This window comes from Belonocnema kinseyi, chromosome 7 (genome assembly GCF_010883055.1).
Source record: "Belonocnema kinseyi isolate 2016_QV_RU_SX_M_011 chromosome 7, B_treatae_v1, whole genome shotgun sequence".
Taxonomy (NCBI): Eukaryota; Metazoa; Arthropoda; class Insecta; order Hymenoptera; family Cynipidae; genus Belonocnema; species Belonocnema kinseyi.
In genome coordinates this window covers 110,307,202-110,324,651 of record NC_046663.1, presented here as the reverse complement: position 1 = coordinate 110,324,651, position 17,450 = coordinate 110,307,202, and the positions used below count along the sequence as shown (strand labels likewise).

At 30.1% G+C, this 17,450-nt stretch overlaps 1 protein-coding gene across 3 annotated transcripts in view; it reads right to left on the bottom strand.

Annotated features, from left to right (window-relative positions):
* Positions 1-15,387, bottom strand: part of LOC117176926 (nuclear pore complex protein Nup155) — a 33,531-nt gene extending 18,144 nt beyond the window's left edge. Inside the window, exons 1-9 of one of the 3 annotated variants that reach the window (XM_033367322.1) lie at positions 15,295-15,387; positions 14,396-14,564; positions 10,881-11,012; positions 10,669-10,765; positions 10,412-10,575; positions 10,179-10,324; positions 8,771-9,036; positions 8,448-8,698; positions 7,374-7,627 (exon numbers count right to left, since the gene is read on the bottom strand). In XM_033367322.1, coding sequence (XP_033223213.1) covers positions 7,374-7,627; positions 8,448-8,698; positions 8,771-9,036; positions 10,179-10,324; positions 10,412-10,575; positions 10,669-10,765; positions 10,881-11,012; positions 14,396-14,531 — 1,446 coding nt within the window. In that variant the 5' untranslated portion in view covers positions 14,532-14,564; positions 15,295-15,387. Of the gene's footprint in view, positions 1-7,373; positions 7,628-8,447; positions 8,699-8,770; positions 9,037-10,178; positions 10,325-10,411; positions 10,576-10,668; positions 10,766-10,880; positions 11,013-14,395; positions 14,594-15,114; positions 15,203-15,294 lie in introns of those variants that run through there. The other 2 variants (XM_033367323.1, XM_033367324.1) reach the window with 2 other exon arrangements.
* Between the last annotated feature and the right edge of the window lie 2,063 nt (positions 15,388-17,450).

Genomic DNA, 17,450 nt, shown 5'->3' with positions numbered 1-17,450 from the left:
TACTATGCCTATATACTATTTAGGAACCTATGTATGTTCCTATATAGGATCCTATATAGGAATTTTTACTGAGGCAAGGTAAAATATATCATGTAAATGATTATAAAAGTATTTTCAGACTTCAGAGTCTACATTTCTCTTAAACCAGGAGAAATAAAGTGACTTTTCCATAAAATATAAGGAATGAGTTTTTAACCAAAAAGTTCATTTTCAACCAAACAGATGTATTCGCAACCAAATATTTTAACTTTCAAGCAATAAGAACGCATTTTTAACAAACAAAAAAATGCATTTGTTACAACATTGTTGAATGTTTAACCTGCGAAAGTACTTCAAGCGAATATATAATAGATCATATTAAATAATTAAATTTTGAACAAAATAGTTGAATATTTAAACAAATAATTCAATTTTCAACCTTCAAATATGAATTCGCAACAAAAAATGTAATAGCTGATATTTCAACAAATAATATGACATTTCTTCAAAAAGATGAATTTTCAATACAAAAGAACGGATTTTATATCAATGAAAGACGGTTGTTCAACAAAACAGTTCAATTTTTGGCCAAAAGGGATGACTTTTTAAAAAATAGATAAATTATTCATAAAATAATAGAATTTCCAACCAAAAAGCATGAATTCAAAACCAAAAATATAATGCCGCGTGTTTTAAATAAAAAGAGTTAACTTTCAACCAAAAAAAAAATGATTTAAAAAAAATTAAATTTTCTACCAGATATTCTAATTTCGAACTAAAAGAGATAATTGCTGAACAAACAACATAACAGCTGACTTTTGAAATAAATAGAATTACCTTTCATTAAATAAAGATGAATTTTCCGACGGAAACATGTACGTGATAAAATAGTTTATTTTTTAACTAAATAGTTAAATTAAAATTAACCAAAAAGTACTATTCTTAACAAAAAAAAAAGTTGATTTACTCTGAACTAAAAATATAAAAGTAGACTTTTTAAATAAAAAGAAATAAAGTTGAATCAAAAAAGATGAATTGTCAACGAAAAAATATTAATTTTTTATCCAATAGAACCAATTTTATATTAAAAAAGATGAATTTTCAACAAAACGGTTGAATTTTCGACCAAAAGATGTGAATTCTGAACCAGAAATATAATAATATACGTTTCAATTAAAAAGAATTAACTTTAGATACAAAATCCTTGGATTTTCTTATTGGGTTCTATGAATTCAGTCCGAGAAAAAGGGAAATTTTTTTGACATGAGGGGAAAAAAAGAGGAATTGTTTTAGAAAGGGTGTATGCAGGGGATTAGGGAAGAGTGTGGAATTTTTGATTAAATAATCTGCATTGAAGATTCTGTGCTACTGATATTATTTCAGATTATAAATTATAAATCTATCTCTCTAGCAATCACTCCAAGTGAAGAGCCTCAAAAAGCCTCCATGTGAGGTTCCCCACTCCCACCCATTAGTATCAAGGTCTTTTGTTTCAGGAGAAATGCCCTCTACAGACACTCTTTTTCTTAACTATTTGTCGCCGTACTTTTCTGCCCTCGCATACTTCTCTAGTTTCCTTCACGTCCATTAATTTTTCTCACTTACTTTTCCCGACAATAGATTTGGCCTTCGGATAGCCGTGACGTCACTGCAATGCAGGTTCACAGTAAGGAAAATTTCAAAAATAAAAATAAAATTATAAAATTAATGCAATGCACATTAACCTATCTTTTTATTTTATGAAAAATATATTCTGCTTGATAATTTGAATAAGAGTAATTACAAACATATCTTGAAGAACTTATAAAAAACCATAATTACAAAAATGAATTTTGTATTTTCAAACGCAGTGAATAAGACAATTAAGAATAAATATAACATAATTTTGAAATGTCTATAACTCGAAGCAGACTGGGAAAATATGGCGCTCCCGCAAAACACGTTTTTTATTATTGCTTGCGATGAGCATGATAACTTCTGGAACGATTGTCTGCAATTCAAAATTTTATACAAAAAATAGTTGAATTCAGCGAAATGAAAAGGATTTTCAAGCAAATAATTTGAATCCTTAACAAACACAGATTTATTTGCAACTAAATAGTTGCGATTTTTAATCGTAGAAATATAAATAATTTCACTTTATCGAAAATGCCCGGACTCTATTATGTTTTCCCTGGCATTCCCTAATTTTCCGGAACTATCAGACCTGTAGCAACTCTAATACTTGTACTTTTGGATTTTGAATTGCAGACGATCTTTCCCGGAGTTATCGCATGCTCATCGCAAGCAATAATAAAAAGCGTGTTTTGCGGGAGCGCCATATTTTCCCAGTCTCCTTCAATAGAATGTTGTTAACATTACCAAAAAGAATCTTGACATAGTAGATTTAATGCCTAAATAAGAATGTAAAAAGATGAAAAGTTTTTAACTTCTACGTGTGAAGTAAATTCCATCACCATTTTCTAGTGCTTAGGGAATAAAGTACAAATTAACTCGAGTTATGGACATTTCAAAATTATGTTATATTTATTCTTAATTGTCTTATTCACTGCGTTTGAAAATAAAAAATTCATTTTTGTAATTATGATTTTTTATAGGTTCTTAAGGATATTTTTGTAATTACTCTTATTCAAATTATCAAGAAGAATATATTTTTCATAAAATAAACAGATGGCTTAATGTGCATTGCATTAATTTTATTTTATAATTTTATTTTTATTTTTGAAATTTTCCTCATTGAGAACCTGCATTGCAGTGACGCCACGGCCACCCGAAGGTTAATCCTATTGTCGGGAAAAGTGAGCAAAAAAATTTCGAAGGGTTCAATATCATCGAAAGAGGTAACCGTTCTCGCCCTCGCTCCCATTCCTGCCATTAGGACTCATAATCACCGCTGCTTCCGATATCATAGCTTAAATTTTGAAATTTACTTGTTTAAAGCTTTAAAAGAGGCCCTAAATATTATTATTCTGGCCTACAAATTGGAAAATGTATTGTATGAAAGTGGAGGAACACTTACAAGAAGTTTCATCTCAAAAGCATCCCCTTAAACATATCAAATTGTACACTGGAGTTGAGCTCATTTTATACTGATAGTTTGTCATGCAAATGACTTAGTCGTTTTTTTTTTGTTAATAGGAACCTGCATTTGCTCCAGTACAAATCGGCTGATATATTTCCGACGTTTTTTCCAGGATATTTGAGATTTTATTTTATTTGTTCAGAAATAGAAGAATTGTGCAGCTAATCCAATTTAATAGCGCAGCCGTTGACAATACGTCCACAATAGATAGAACCTTTTTTGTGTCCTATAAAATTATGAACATTTTTTCACATCACCATATTCGAGCTAAAATCAACAGTTCTCGAGTAATTTTAAAAAAATATGTTATTGTTTAACACTTTCCAGAATTTCGGAACTTTGCCGTACACGTATGTTTGGGGACATTTTACAATATCTTTATAAAGCCATTTCCAACGTATCTGCGAAAAAAATGCTACTTTTACGAATTTTTTTCTCAAATCCTTCATTGACTGGACTATATGCTCATAATCGGATTTCCAATTTGTCGACATAGGCTGTAGCCTAGAGCGGAGGCATTTGGGGGACAGCAGAATTATCTTACGATAAATTTTCAAATATTTTGGATTTTTTCTACACAAATGCAGCCAGATGACATTCAATTTATATATTTTTCTTACTTTACTATCTTCTGCGACAAAAAAAAAAACAATAAATAAAAGTACAACATGGCAGGAAATATTTGATATTATGGTTTATGTGCGGAAAATATCTTTCCAAACATTCATATTACAAGGTGCTACTTCGATAGGACGAAATTAAAAGGAAATTAAAATCCCATATAAATAGTATAAGGAATACCAGCGCCCTCTGAAGTAGGGAAACTTTCTATTTTGTTCAGCCGAGATAGCACCTTTTCTTTGGGACACGTCAGATTGGCGTGAGTGAATACACCAATTGGCACAGGCCCTTACTCTGATTTGTTGAGGTCTCAAATGGAAGGGATGTCAGAGATAGACGACCTGGCGGGGAGCTTAATATAAAAGCTGTATGTTTTTTAAACTAACCTTCATTACCAATATACCAATTACATTCCATTGAGCAAAATGGAGAGACATCCAAAAATCGACACCACACCTCTGTACATAAAAAAGAACAAGGAACTGCAGAAGCCCAAGGAGTGGATCGAACTTCTTCGCAAAAAGGCAAGTTTGAGGCGAGACTACAGGATTAGAATATTAGTCAAAGTGTCTCTTTACAATGCCGTGTTGGAGCAGATCCACAGGAAACAAGAGCGCAAAGCACTCAAACAGGAAAAAAAGAGTTAAGAGATTTCTGATAAAATAAAGAAAAAAACAGGTAAATAAGGAATGAGTGACGAAAGCAAATAAAATTTCGAATCGATTCTTTTTCGTATTGTCAAATTTTTCTTTCAAAGGAATAATTTATATAGCAAGGTTGAATTCATATTATATTCATATCTACTAGTGCGAAAGAGATGTTGTCTAGTAGGCGTTTTACTCGGAATCACCCTTTTCTATGATTGTTATGAATTTGACCTTACGGTATGTTTTTTTAATTTCAGGCTATTTCCAATCGGTCCTTTTTAGGACCATCAAATTTTTTTGCAAAGGAATGATTTCTTGGATATATATATATAGCTAATTTAAAAATTTGTTCTTGATTTATCAATGGCTCATGGTTGATTTGTACAAGTTTAATATTTGAGAAACATGTACCAAGGAATAAGCACGCAATAAATTATTTTCAGCAAGATATTACTCGTAGAAGCGTCAAGTAATTACTCAAATACGGTTTTTTGTCTCAATAAATACGCAAAGGGATGAAAATATAAAGGGTGTCTCTCGTATGGAAGGCCCTTTTTTGTTATACGTGCGTAAGAAATGCAACTTCGCACGTCTGTTTAGCAACCGCAGAATGCCCCAGGGAATTATTACTGCAGTCTATTAAAAGTTCGTATCCTAAACGACCTTGAAATTTCTTCACGGTAATCAGTCTTTTTGCAGGAAATATTATCCTTTTGAGGCAAACTTCACGTAATCTTGCAATCAAATAATTCAGCTTGTTTGATAACACTGTTCATGTGGTTCGAAACAAAACATACATGAGAACGATGCTTTTAATTCAAAATAACTTTTTCTCTGAGTGTATAAATTAGTAGATGATACATTTTTGTCGGAGGTCTCCACCCCATGAGTCCACTCATGGGCAATCGGCGACTTTTCGCACTCGTTGCTCAATATACTATTTATTTATAATATTATAAATAATCATACTGAAAATAAATGTATAAAAATATAAACTTCGATCAGAATATTTTTCAAATGTGAGAATGCGTTTCAATACGTATTACACACGTCGGCGCTAGGGTTCTCTATCGGGAACCACATAACTCCAAGACGCCATCTATAATTTTAGCCCGGCCGAAATGTGAACTAGCCTATGAAGTCGAATTTTGAAGATGCATTTCAATTTGTGCATAAAAGTGATTTAACGATTTGTTGGTGGAGTTTCAAACAATTAGTGAATAATGAATATGAATATTTATCGAAAACAATGTTCTCCAAATGGAATTTTCATAATTTTAGGTGAAAACACGTTTTGTGTTAAAACGGGTTTTTCTATTTAAAAAAATCTGTTTTACTCTATCATGTAAGTTGCAATACATTATACATTATTGTAAAGTGTTAAAACTTACATGGTATTGTAAAATAATATATTTTTGTTTAGAACAAACAGTTTTTTCTAGGAAACAATTGTTTTCACTGCATATGATAAAAATTCCATCTGAAGTACTATTTTCCATACAAAACTTATTTTAATATTTACTATTAGTTTTACATTCCGTAGAAAAATTATAAAACCACTTTTATGTTTAAATTCAAATGCACCTTAAAAATTCAACCTTCATCAGTTAGTTTGCTACAATTGCAACCTATAATTCAGATCCAAATACAATACAATCTCTCCATAATCTAAACTCGAGGGTATAATTGGGCGGGAAAAAACTAATGCGTGGTTGATCAACTGACCAATTTGAATCAACTTGGAGCCAGTGATTCTCCAAAGTAAATCAGGACGACACCGTGATCAATTCCAATGGTCTAATATTTAGCAGCTTGATAACCTGAAAAATGTAAGTAAAGTGCGCAGGTGTGTCTTTATATGTATTTGAACATTTTCCCAAAATTTTAGCCCAATATTTACATTTTTCAGATTATAAGGCCGCCAAATATTATACCATTAAATTGGTCGAGTGACATTCTAGCACATATATCATAAATAATATAGGTTAAAAATATGCGGGGTTAAATAATCTAAATTATAGAGAGACATTGGATTTCAAGCTTTTTTTACGTCCAGGATTGATGAATGCAAAATTTTGAGACTTAGGAAAATAATGATATTTTTCTAATTCTCAAGTGACACTTCCAGACTTTAATTCAATAAAGAATGGTTTGTTTGCATCGCTTCATTTAGTGTCGAAAGACATGTTTAAACAAAGACAAAAAAGATAAATTACAATTACATAAAAAATAACTGCCCAAAAAAATCTAACCTAAAAACAATGTACATATTCACCAGCAATGAACAGTCTGAAAAAAATTGTAAACATGACTTTTGACCAAGACTTTTTTGTAACTTGACAGAGGAGTTTTTTCTCACCACCTGTGTGCATGATAAGGGTTACGGTACGTAACTGAACGTTGCAAGCAAACTACTTTTTATTGAACAAAAGCCTGGACGTGTCGCTTGAGAATTAGAAAAATATCATTATTTCTCTATTATTCAACATTTTTTAGAGTAAAATAAATTTATGGCTGTGAAGCGATGAATATTATAAAACATGCTATTTTGAGAATTTGGAGGAGCATCAAAACCTTAATCACGTGTCTATAAGTCGATATGATATTTTGCAGGATATACAGTAGTGTTACGAATTATGTGAAGTGATTTGAAAAGAATTTGCAAAGGATTGGATGATTTACTTTTATCTGCAAAACGCAGACCAAACGTAACTTGCAAATTTTATAACTCAATTCTTAAATTCTTTTACTAACAAGTTGATCACCACTGTATTTACTTATAGGAAACTCCGCTAGGGGCGCTACTTTTTCGGCTATAGAGAGGTTTTACTGTATGTGGAAATAATCAAGTCAACATTGTGGTTCCAAAAACGTATACGATAAACAAGAAGACACTGATGAAATTCATTGTTTCTGCATTACGAAGGAGTGCGATATCACAAAAAAAAAGAAACTAAAAATCAAGATGTTGATCAAGATATAAAAAAATCATAATTTACATTACTGCCAAACACTTATTAACAGATAAAATAATTTATAGTTACCTGTGCAGTGAGGAAAATAAATTTTCTAGGTGGTTCCATGTGCTGCCTGACCAAAAGCGGAGGATCGCCCTGAGACAGACTTTGTTTTTCAATGTGAATGGCTGGTTCCCCTAGAATTTCAGCCATCGACCACACCGGACTGTCCAATGGAAGAATACTTTGCGTTTCCGCCAAAAAATTTGTGAAGGGGAAAACATCGTTCGTTAAACACCATACGGTTTCCGAATCTCCACCGCAAGTCAATATTAGAGTTCCTAAAAAAAGAATTTTTATTATTGTAAGATAATTTAAAATAGAATATTCCGTATTTGGTAAATATTATGAAATAGAATTCATGCAGAAAATCTGCAAGTGTGTAAAACTATTGTAAACTCGAATTCACAATTGGAATGGCTAAACTGCGATTCCCCTTATGGTGCCAAAAAACATAACTAAAAAAGTAGGTTAGGTTTTAATTCTTGTTTCAATTCCAATCGTGTATTATAGCTTATAATGAATTAAAACATACGTAATATAATACAATAATTTCTTTTCGTATAAAAACATTTTTAAAAACAAACTTCTGTTTCTATTGTATAAGATGGAAATTCCAGTCGGAATACTTTGTTTTCGATAAAGAATTATTTTGAGTATTCAACATTTGTTTTAAACTCCACAAAACAATCATAAAAAAATTTTATGCACAAATTAAACTGCGTCTTTGAAATTCAAGCTATTCTTTCTAGTTCTAAAGTTTGCCACCAGATGGCGAAATGGTCGACCCACCTTCACAACTGCACATTAATTTTAATCATTTTCATGAATAATAAGTCTTAAGATCTGAATGCGATTCTTAGCAGCAAATATACTATAAACTGGACGCGGGAAGATTTTTTCTCTCCTGCTTACTTCTACTGCTGTCAGATTTCATCGGTGAAAACTTTCACGTCTGCTCGGTATCGCATCTACAATATCTTTGTCGGTAGTTATATCTCAACCATAAGTTGCCGCATTTCAAAACAATTCGCAGTTTCATTAAAAAACAGATTAAGCCCCTATATGAAATATAAAATTAAAAGATCTAAAAGTGCGAACCTTTCCTGTAATGTGCCATTTGAACTTTTCTCGGCCTTATAATCGGCGCATTAGCTGCATAACCTGGCGGTAATCTCACATGGATTAATTGAAAACCTTGTGGTCTGCTACAAGGATTAGAAACGGAACTGCAGCTAAAATAAAATCTTGTTCCGGTAGCTGCGACCGCAACAAGATTCAGATGTACTGATTCTGATTCACTTATCGCCGATATGCTAACCAGAGGTCGGAAATTGTTACTATCGAGGGTCCTGTAAATACAAAATTGCAAATTATCCTTTTTCTTGCAGAGGTTAAATTGAAAAAATAATAGAAATACGCACTTAACGGCGTGAATTGAATGTTGAACGAGGCATGATTGAGACATTGATGTGATTTTAGAAGCGCCTCCATTGTCAATATCCCAGACGGATATTGTCCCTTTATCTCCGAGGGTGTATAAAATATTTCGAGAATCGTCGACTGAAATTTGTATAATTGCCTCCTCCTCGCTCAAGGCGATGGAAACGAAAGAGGGAACGAGGAAGGAAAGCGGACCTTCTGAATGGTTTATCTTTTTACAACGTTTGCCAAACCAACTACTTTCTGCCTGCAAAACAAATAATTTTTAATAACAAATAGCTAATGATTGAGAATAGCGGTCAAGGATTTCGTCATCTGATGCAGAAAAGCGGAACTATAAAAGTGCGCGCTTGAAACATTTTTTACGATGGTTCATATTTGCTTCAAAATAAGTTAATCTAGACTTATAATTTGTTAAAAATTATAATAAATAGTACATTTTTGTCAAGAAATGTGTTTTCACTGCTTAGGATGGAAATTCCATCTGAAACACTGTGTTTTTGATAAAAACTTATATTGATTAACGAAAACTTGCTTTAAACTCCACTCAAAAATCGTAAAAATGTAGGACTCAATTGGGCACCCAATCCCAAATTTAGGGCTCTATTATATTTTTTAGAAAATGGTGTTTACGCTAGCTTAATGTTAAGCTGCTTGAACAGTGCTGTAAAACGTACTAATTTTTTTTTTAATTCACCCGATATAATAATTTAGGCCTCACAGAATATGATTATTAAAACTTAAAAAGAAGTCTAGACAATTTATGTTTAAAACAAACCTACTGAAAATGAATTAAACAAAATGTATTTTATTCCTCTATGTTAAGGCTCATTTAGCGCCCCCAATTATTATATTTAAACTTTAAAAAATGGTTTAAAACAAATTACCAGTGATTTAATTTTTTTAATTTATTTTCCTTGCATAATTGCAGGTGGTTTATTTGGGGCTACTGAAATATGATTATCAATATTAAAAAAAAAATTTTTTTTACTTTTTGGTTTTAACAAATGTAACAAAAACTCATTTTTAAAATCTTATTCTTCTTGCACGTATGAGGCGAATTCGCTGTAAAATCACGTTTGGTACGTTTTACAGCATTGTTCGGCTAGATCAACATTAAGCTAGTGGAAACACCATTTTTTACATAAAATAATGCGAAAATAATGCAATGTTTTGCCTGCTTAAAATCCCTGTAAAAACGCTTGTATATGCACAAATTAAAGTGCATCTTTGAAATTCGAAATACACTATTCAGTTCTGATTTGTGGCACCAGATTGCGTATGAAATTTTGACCATTCGAAATAAGATACAGAAACATTTTGATCTTTTATAAAGTTCTTGTATTATCAGAAAACATTCCAGTTTAAAAAAGGCAAAACTCAACCTACTTGGTAATATATTTCATAAAGAGAACCGTTCCTGCCACCAAGAAAAATTCGACCACTATTTGTATTTGCTACAGTCGTGATGGCAATTCCATCTGTTGTGACTGTGAAAATTGGTTCTGGGACTAGTTGGATTTCTCCTTGCGAGCCTGACAAATTATAAGAATTGCTTTGAAAATTATTAATGGATTAAAGATAATTTTCATTCACAGTTTTTTAGTGTCTAGTAATTTTACCGTCGCTAGTTTCTGATAAAGTGACACCGAGGACTGTAATTTCAACAGTGGTCGTTAATATTAGTAAGTATTTCACGTAGCTTTGAAATATTGCAGGTTTTGGTTTAACTAAACCGACACTGATGATTGTTTCATTTAACCCGTCAAAGTATGCCACATCGGATCTAAATTAATCACATAATATTTATAACTCAATTAAATATAGTTGATTTGTTGAGGTTTTTAAAATTTTAGAATGACATTTTAGTAGAACATACTCGTTTTCATAGGACCAGACGTAAATATCGCTGTCGATGGTCAGCCAGGCCTTCGAGATTTCTGTGAATATTCCCATCATACAATGACATTGCATATCTATAATTATGTTAAGGTAGACAATTCGGATCTTAAAATAAAATTATATTCCTACCGATAAAAAACGAATTTAAATACATTTCTAACGATATTTTTTCAATATTCAAAAGGATACGTCCAAAATGTTCCATGACTTCTGAAGGCAAAGGAATTTTGCTGTGGATTCTCATATGGTTCACATTCAATAAACTGGAGCCATTCAAGTTTGGATAATCATAAACATCGAGGCCACTTACTGTTGGACCACCTGGGAAATATTAAAATTCAAAGATTAGATTATTTCTTCGATTGAAAGAATTGGTACCTCTCTTCTTCTTTTTTTTTTTTTGTATAATTTCAGTGATGCCGCTTGATTGTTTTTAGAGCAACAGGCCTCTCAGTCTTTATAAGGATAAAATGAAGGGATCAAAAGGTACATTTTATAACACTCATAGGCTTTTTTTTGGCGTTCAAAGGGTAACAAATTTAGAATAAATTCATTAGACGAAAAACTTTAAATCTCTTTAAATCTTTGAAACCCTACTAATTTCTAACCAAAGAAGAGACTATTAACAATAAAAGAATCCAAGCTAAATTCAAATAAATCAAATGAATTTTATAGGTACAATTTTAAAAGTCGAAAAAATTCCATTGATTACAACAAAGTTTCAATGAATTTAGAGCATATTAAGGAAAGTGAGAAGAATTAGATGAAATTTATTTTGAAAATAAAGCTAAATTTAAAAAGCAATCAAGTGAATTGAAAATTATTAAAAAATTTGAAAAATTGAATTAAATAAAATTGAGCAATTTTAGAAGAATTCAAACAAATTTTAAGAGTTGAGGGTAAATTAATCATAAATGCGAGCGAATTTCAGATGAATTAAAAAAAAAAACATTTGAAAATTTCTTCAAATCTTAGAAACGCTACGAAACCCCTCACTCTTTGTGAATAAATTCTATGTAATCCATTAAAATATCAAAATCCCTTAAAATTATTAAACCCCTTCAAAATCCTGTGAAATTGTTTAAATGAAAACGCCAGGGAATCTTCCAACATTCTCTAATATATTGCAAATAATTTGAAATTCCATTAAATTACTTAAATAAATTAAAAATAACTTAAAAACTTGTAAAATTACCTCAAATATTCCAAACCCTTCAAAATCTTTTAAATCCTTTTAAATTTTGTTAAGGCTCCTGAAAATGCCAAGGTATTTGAAAAGATACCTTAAAATATTTCAAATCCTTAGGTCATTTTATTAATTGGCCCACAGGATCAATTAAATAAAACATTTTTTAATCCATTGAATTAACTAGAGGTTAATAAATTTAGAAAGTTCAAAAGAATTTCAAGGAATTAAAAGTAATCAGACTGAATTAATAAAACTTCTAGGTGAACACCAATAAATAATTTCTAATCTCTATCAACCTTATTTTTTACAGTTACTTCTTACAGAAATTTCCTGATCTTTGCTATTTTTGTTTAAAATGCCTGACTCTTGGAAGCTTTGATCTTAGTACAATTTTTTTTTTCAATTCCATTATGGGCTACAATTAGGATCTCATAGGAACTCTTTTGTATAGTTTCGTATAAAAAATGTCCAACATGGTTCTCTTGCTGTTTAAACTTTGTCAGCTCACATCTAAAAAAATTATATGTGAACTAAAAAATCTTCGGAAATCCAAAAACCATTTAAATGTGGAAAATTAGGCAAATTTGAGTTTTTATCAGTTAAAAAAAAAATACATTTCTCTACTTCAGAGTATCATACTTTAAACTTGTCATGACAGAAATCTAATTGCTTTAAATTTCACTTAAAAACCAAAATTTATTTTAACTCATATAGTTTAATAGAATTTATACTTCTCTGAAAAATTTAACAAAAGACATGTAGTTTTAGTTTTTGTGAAATAGCATACATCTTGTACACTGTAGACAAAAAAGATAGAATATGAATTAAATAAGAATTAATTTCAAGCAAGCCTAAAATAAAGAAAAATGTGATATCTCGTAGGCGTCCGACATCATAGTGTTGAAAAATTCCAACTTTGATGAAAGTTCGTTAAAAAGTAAGTTTTCAACATTTTATAATATTATCGATATAGTAAAATTTTGTTTGTTCGTTATTCATTTGCTTCTTTAATTTTTGTCATACCCTGTGCTTTTTTTTATTCAAAAAAAAAAAAAAAATTTTTAAAGAGAACTAATTATTATGGATATATTTGAGGAATTATCAAAGTTTTCGAGATTTTCGGATAATTTCGTGCACTGTTAATGTACTTTTTATTATTATGAGAAAAACTTTTTACGGAAAGTGCAGTAAACACGTGATATTTACAAAAAGCGACTTTTTAACAAGCTTTCATAAAATTAGATATTTCAGACGTGGTATTTCAGATTTGATTTGAATTAAGTCTTCTTTAACAAATATTCTGGCTATTTTCTTACACAATGCACAAGAAAAACTCTATTTCACAAAAACTACATTTTTTTGCTGGTAACTTTGTCAGAAAAATATAACTTTTGAAACTAGTAGGGTAATGCGACCAATCTCCGAAGATTCGCCAGTTGTCGATAATCGCCAGATATTTTTGCTGATAAATAGTGAATTCTAACCAATATTAAAATAAAATCAGTAGTATAAAAATATAGGTACTCTCAACTTATAACTGAAAAAAGTCTATATTTCTCATATATTTTCCATTTTTAAAATATATTACGTTGGTTCGATCCAAATCTTTAAACCACAAATTCAGTTACTTATTAATTCATTCTTTATATATAAATCTTACTACAATGTGTGGGAAGAGTCACAGAGTTTTTTCAAATAAGTGGATTATTTGAAAAAGGTGGATTTAGTATCATTTAAATAAAAAATCCGATAATTGGTGACAACTTCGATCGATTATGAATTGGGATAGTACGTTTTAGGTCACCTAAAAATTAAACTTCATGATTATATCTAACGATTACTATATTTCAAATATTTATTTATTCAGGAACTTTGTGCGCTTGCGAATTAGAATGACTAATCTTTTCACTTTTAAGATCAAGAAAACGAGAACAAAGTTTCCTCATACTTTTTTAAATCTCAACTACGTATTTAATATTCATTATTTGATTATGGAATTAACAATAATTAAGTCATTTTTATTTATTTGATTTTTTCTTTACGTTGTTATTTTTCACTATACCCTCGATAAATGGCTCTATAGCATTTGTGCAATTGGGAAATGTACTTCAAAAAATTGTGTTTTTGAGCTACACTTTTTTTGGGGAACTTGTAGTACTTGCACTTTTTCTCCGGCATTTTTGAAGCAGCATATTCTGAAGGTGGCAAGTATTTTTTAAACTGATGAAAATTGTAATTTTACACTTCATTCAAAAAATTAATAGGCCCTGGATATCCAATGTTTAGATACTTTTTTAGATACCAAATGACAGAGTCTAAGCCGCAAAAGCACTGCTTTGGAGTTATTTTTACCAAATTTTAAAAAACTCAACAAAAAATTAAGTTTATTTAGCATTCACTCCAGATATTTTTTAATTTTAATTTTTGTTCTCAAAATATTCTTGAGGCTGAACTTAAACCGAGCCCACCATAGGTAACAATTTTCTGGAAGAGAATAGCAAATTAAAAATAATACCTTGTACAGTATATCTCATAAGGTTAATTAAAGATGGAAAATTGCTATCTGCTGCAATGTGTTTGTCGACCATTTTTCCTGCCATTTCCAGGGAATCCAAGTGAATCCTTAAAGGCTCCATTTCTGTGAGAGTCATAGTGCAGCCGTGGATTCGTAATTAATTGTAAACCTAGTTCATATGGTAGATTTATAAATAATCTAGAATCATTAATACATTAAAATTAAATACCTTTGATATATTATAAATTGATGTAAGTCTTTTAATTCTGAAAAATTCGATTCTGGAATATTGGCAGTTAAAAAAAAAATATTGCTCAAAATGGGAATTTGAAGATAAGGTGAAGACTAAATCAAAAGCTAAATCTTGTACCCTTTAAAATACTCTGGGGTATTTATCTTAACTATATAAATGAAAACCAGAATGGAGACAACCACACAGCACATATAAGTAGAGAACATAACCTACAATATTTTGAAAAGTCAAGATCGTCAATTTTAAAGGAAATTTTAGTAATAAATTATTTTTCTTTGATTATGATAACTAGATTTTTATTGTACAATGTTAAGATTCGGCGACTCTGCTGTAAATACAGAAAAATCATTAATGTAAAGAGGGCATGAGAATATTGAATATTCATATCATTGTAATGAAAGTGCATGTGATATATTTTGATTTTTGAGAGATGCAGCCTTATTATTAATAACCAAATTTTATTTACTTTGATATATCAATTTAGTTTATCTAGTTTGTACTTCTTCAAATGAACAAATGTTTTAAGGTTATTTTGTCTCCACCATACATTATTGAATTTTATAAAATTAATATAAACTTTTCGCAGAGTCACTGACTGAAGAAATTGTCCTAAATATAATATAAGACGTTTGTTATGATCACATACCTATAAGATTCAAATATCTATTTTTTGATTATGATCATAATAACAACCGGTCACTGAGAAGTTTACTCGCGTCCGTAGTCGTCAATTCGCGCCATTTTATTTAGAAGAATCATAAAATGTTCCTCAGATGGCGATACAGGTTGGGTGGAGAAATTTAAAATGTCTGCACGCTGAGGGCAGATTGAAACGAAAGAGTAAGAATTTTTTTATTTTGTTGAATGTGCTAATTTTCCATCAGGAGAATCCGAGTCGAAATATAGCCCCTACTTTGAGACTCTTCACACAAATATTTGTAGGGGCTAAGGTTGTAAAGGAGAGGATATTGCCACACGATTTTGCCCCTACTTTAGCGCTCTTATGGGCACAAATTTCCGAATCTTCCATTTGGGGCATCAAATAGAGCCTTAGTTTTTGTTTCTAATTCACCGCTCAACACTGTACCTTCCTGTACAGAATAAAATTATTTGACGAAAAATTAATAAAATGGAGCAAGAAGAAGACATACTGTCATTTGCGTAATGTTTCAAGTTATTTTGCACACGGAAAAAATATAAATTAAATTTTATAGAACTAATCCTATAGTAGAGGAAACGCTGGGTAGTTTAATAAATGTTAACCGATTCTTCACCAAAAAAAAATTAATCTTCTGTATTATTATATTATTACTAGTATACTCTAATAATTGTTCACATTATTGAGGACACAATTATTTATTATTACACAATCACTACACTATTTATAATCGCACGCTATGAAAGTTTTTATTCGCCGCAAGGGTTCGAATCCTATAAGTTTCGCATTCCTAACGCCTAAACTCTAAAGCCTGTCGACTAGCCTAGCTTGAAGTATGCAAAAAAAATCTGAAATATAATCTACAGCTGTGCAAAGCCATCTGCAAATTTTTGTGACCCATTCTGTAACAAATTTGGTACGCTTATAATAATATATGCACTAAGATTTTAGATTTCAGAAATATTACAAATTATTATTATAAATTTTATGTGCTTAATCAGGATTTAAACTTAATCCAAAAATATTTCATGATATTTTAAAAGATTAAAAAAAATTCAATATATATTTTCAGAAATTTAATACATTTTAAAGGATTTCCACAAATTTTCGAAGGTTTCAAAAGATTTAACAGACTCTCAAGAATGCAAGAACATTATTCATATTTTAGAATTACCTTAAAATCTTAAAACTCATTTAAATTCTACCGAAATTCCTTGAAAATGTTTAAAAATTACTTGAAGTCCCTTAAATTCATTAAAAATATCTTGAACTCCTTTAAATAATTCGAAAACTTTGAAATTCGATTATAAACTCCTGAAAATCTCTTTCAATACATAAAAATATTTTAAAATTACATGAAGATCCTTAAACTATTTTGAATTTTTGAAAAATGTTAAACTATATTAAATCGATTGAAATGTCAGAAAATCCCTCAAACGACTAAAAATCTCTTGAAATCATACAAAGTATTTTTAAATCTTTAAAATCTATTGAAAATACTTGTACTTTTTGGAATTCTACTAAAATCTTGTAAAATTCTTTAAAATTACTTGAAATCTTTTGAAATTCATTTATAAACTTTAATCTTTTTTAATTCAAATGAATTGTTAAATCACGTTCAATTATTTTGAAATTCATGAAAATCTTTTTAAACACTTGAACATATTTTGTTAATACACAATAATACATCAACTTTTTTGAAATTTCTTGACTTTTTTTAGAATTTCGGGATATTTCGGAATATTTTGAAATATGAAAAATATCTGATATTAGAAATAATATCCAAAATACCAAGAATATTGAAAGAATACGTGTATGGGAATATTTAGTGAATGTATCAGGAATATTGGAGTGATCGACCTTCGGCATATAGAAATAAATTGGTTTAAAAATATGACATTTTGAAAAAACAATTGATTAATTTAAGTAAATGTAACATCCAAATCTTTGGTATATATTTATAACCATCGGCGATCTTATTAAGAGTGGTTGCAAGTCAACGGTAATCAAAGTCGGTTTGGCTGAATTCGGTTGGTTGAACTTGGGAAAGTTTAATTAGCAATTTAAAAATTAGTAGTTTTCATGTGATTTAAATTAAACACAAATAATTGAAATTTTAAAGGCTTTGATTAAAAAAATAGTTT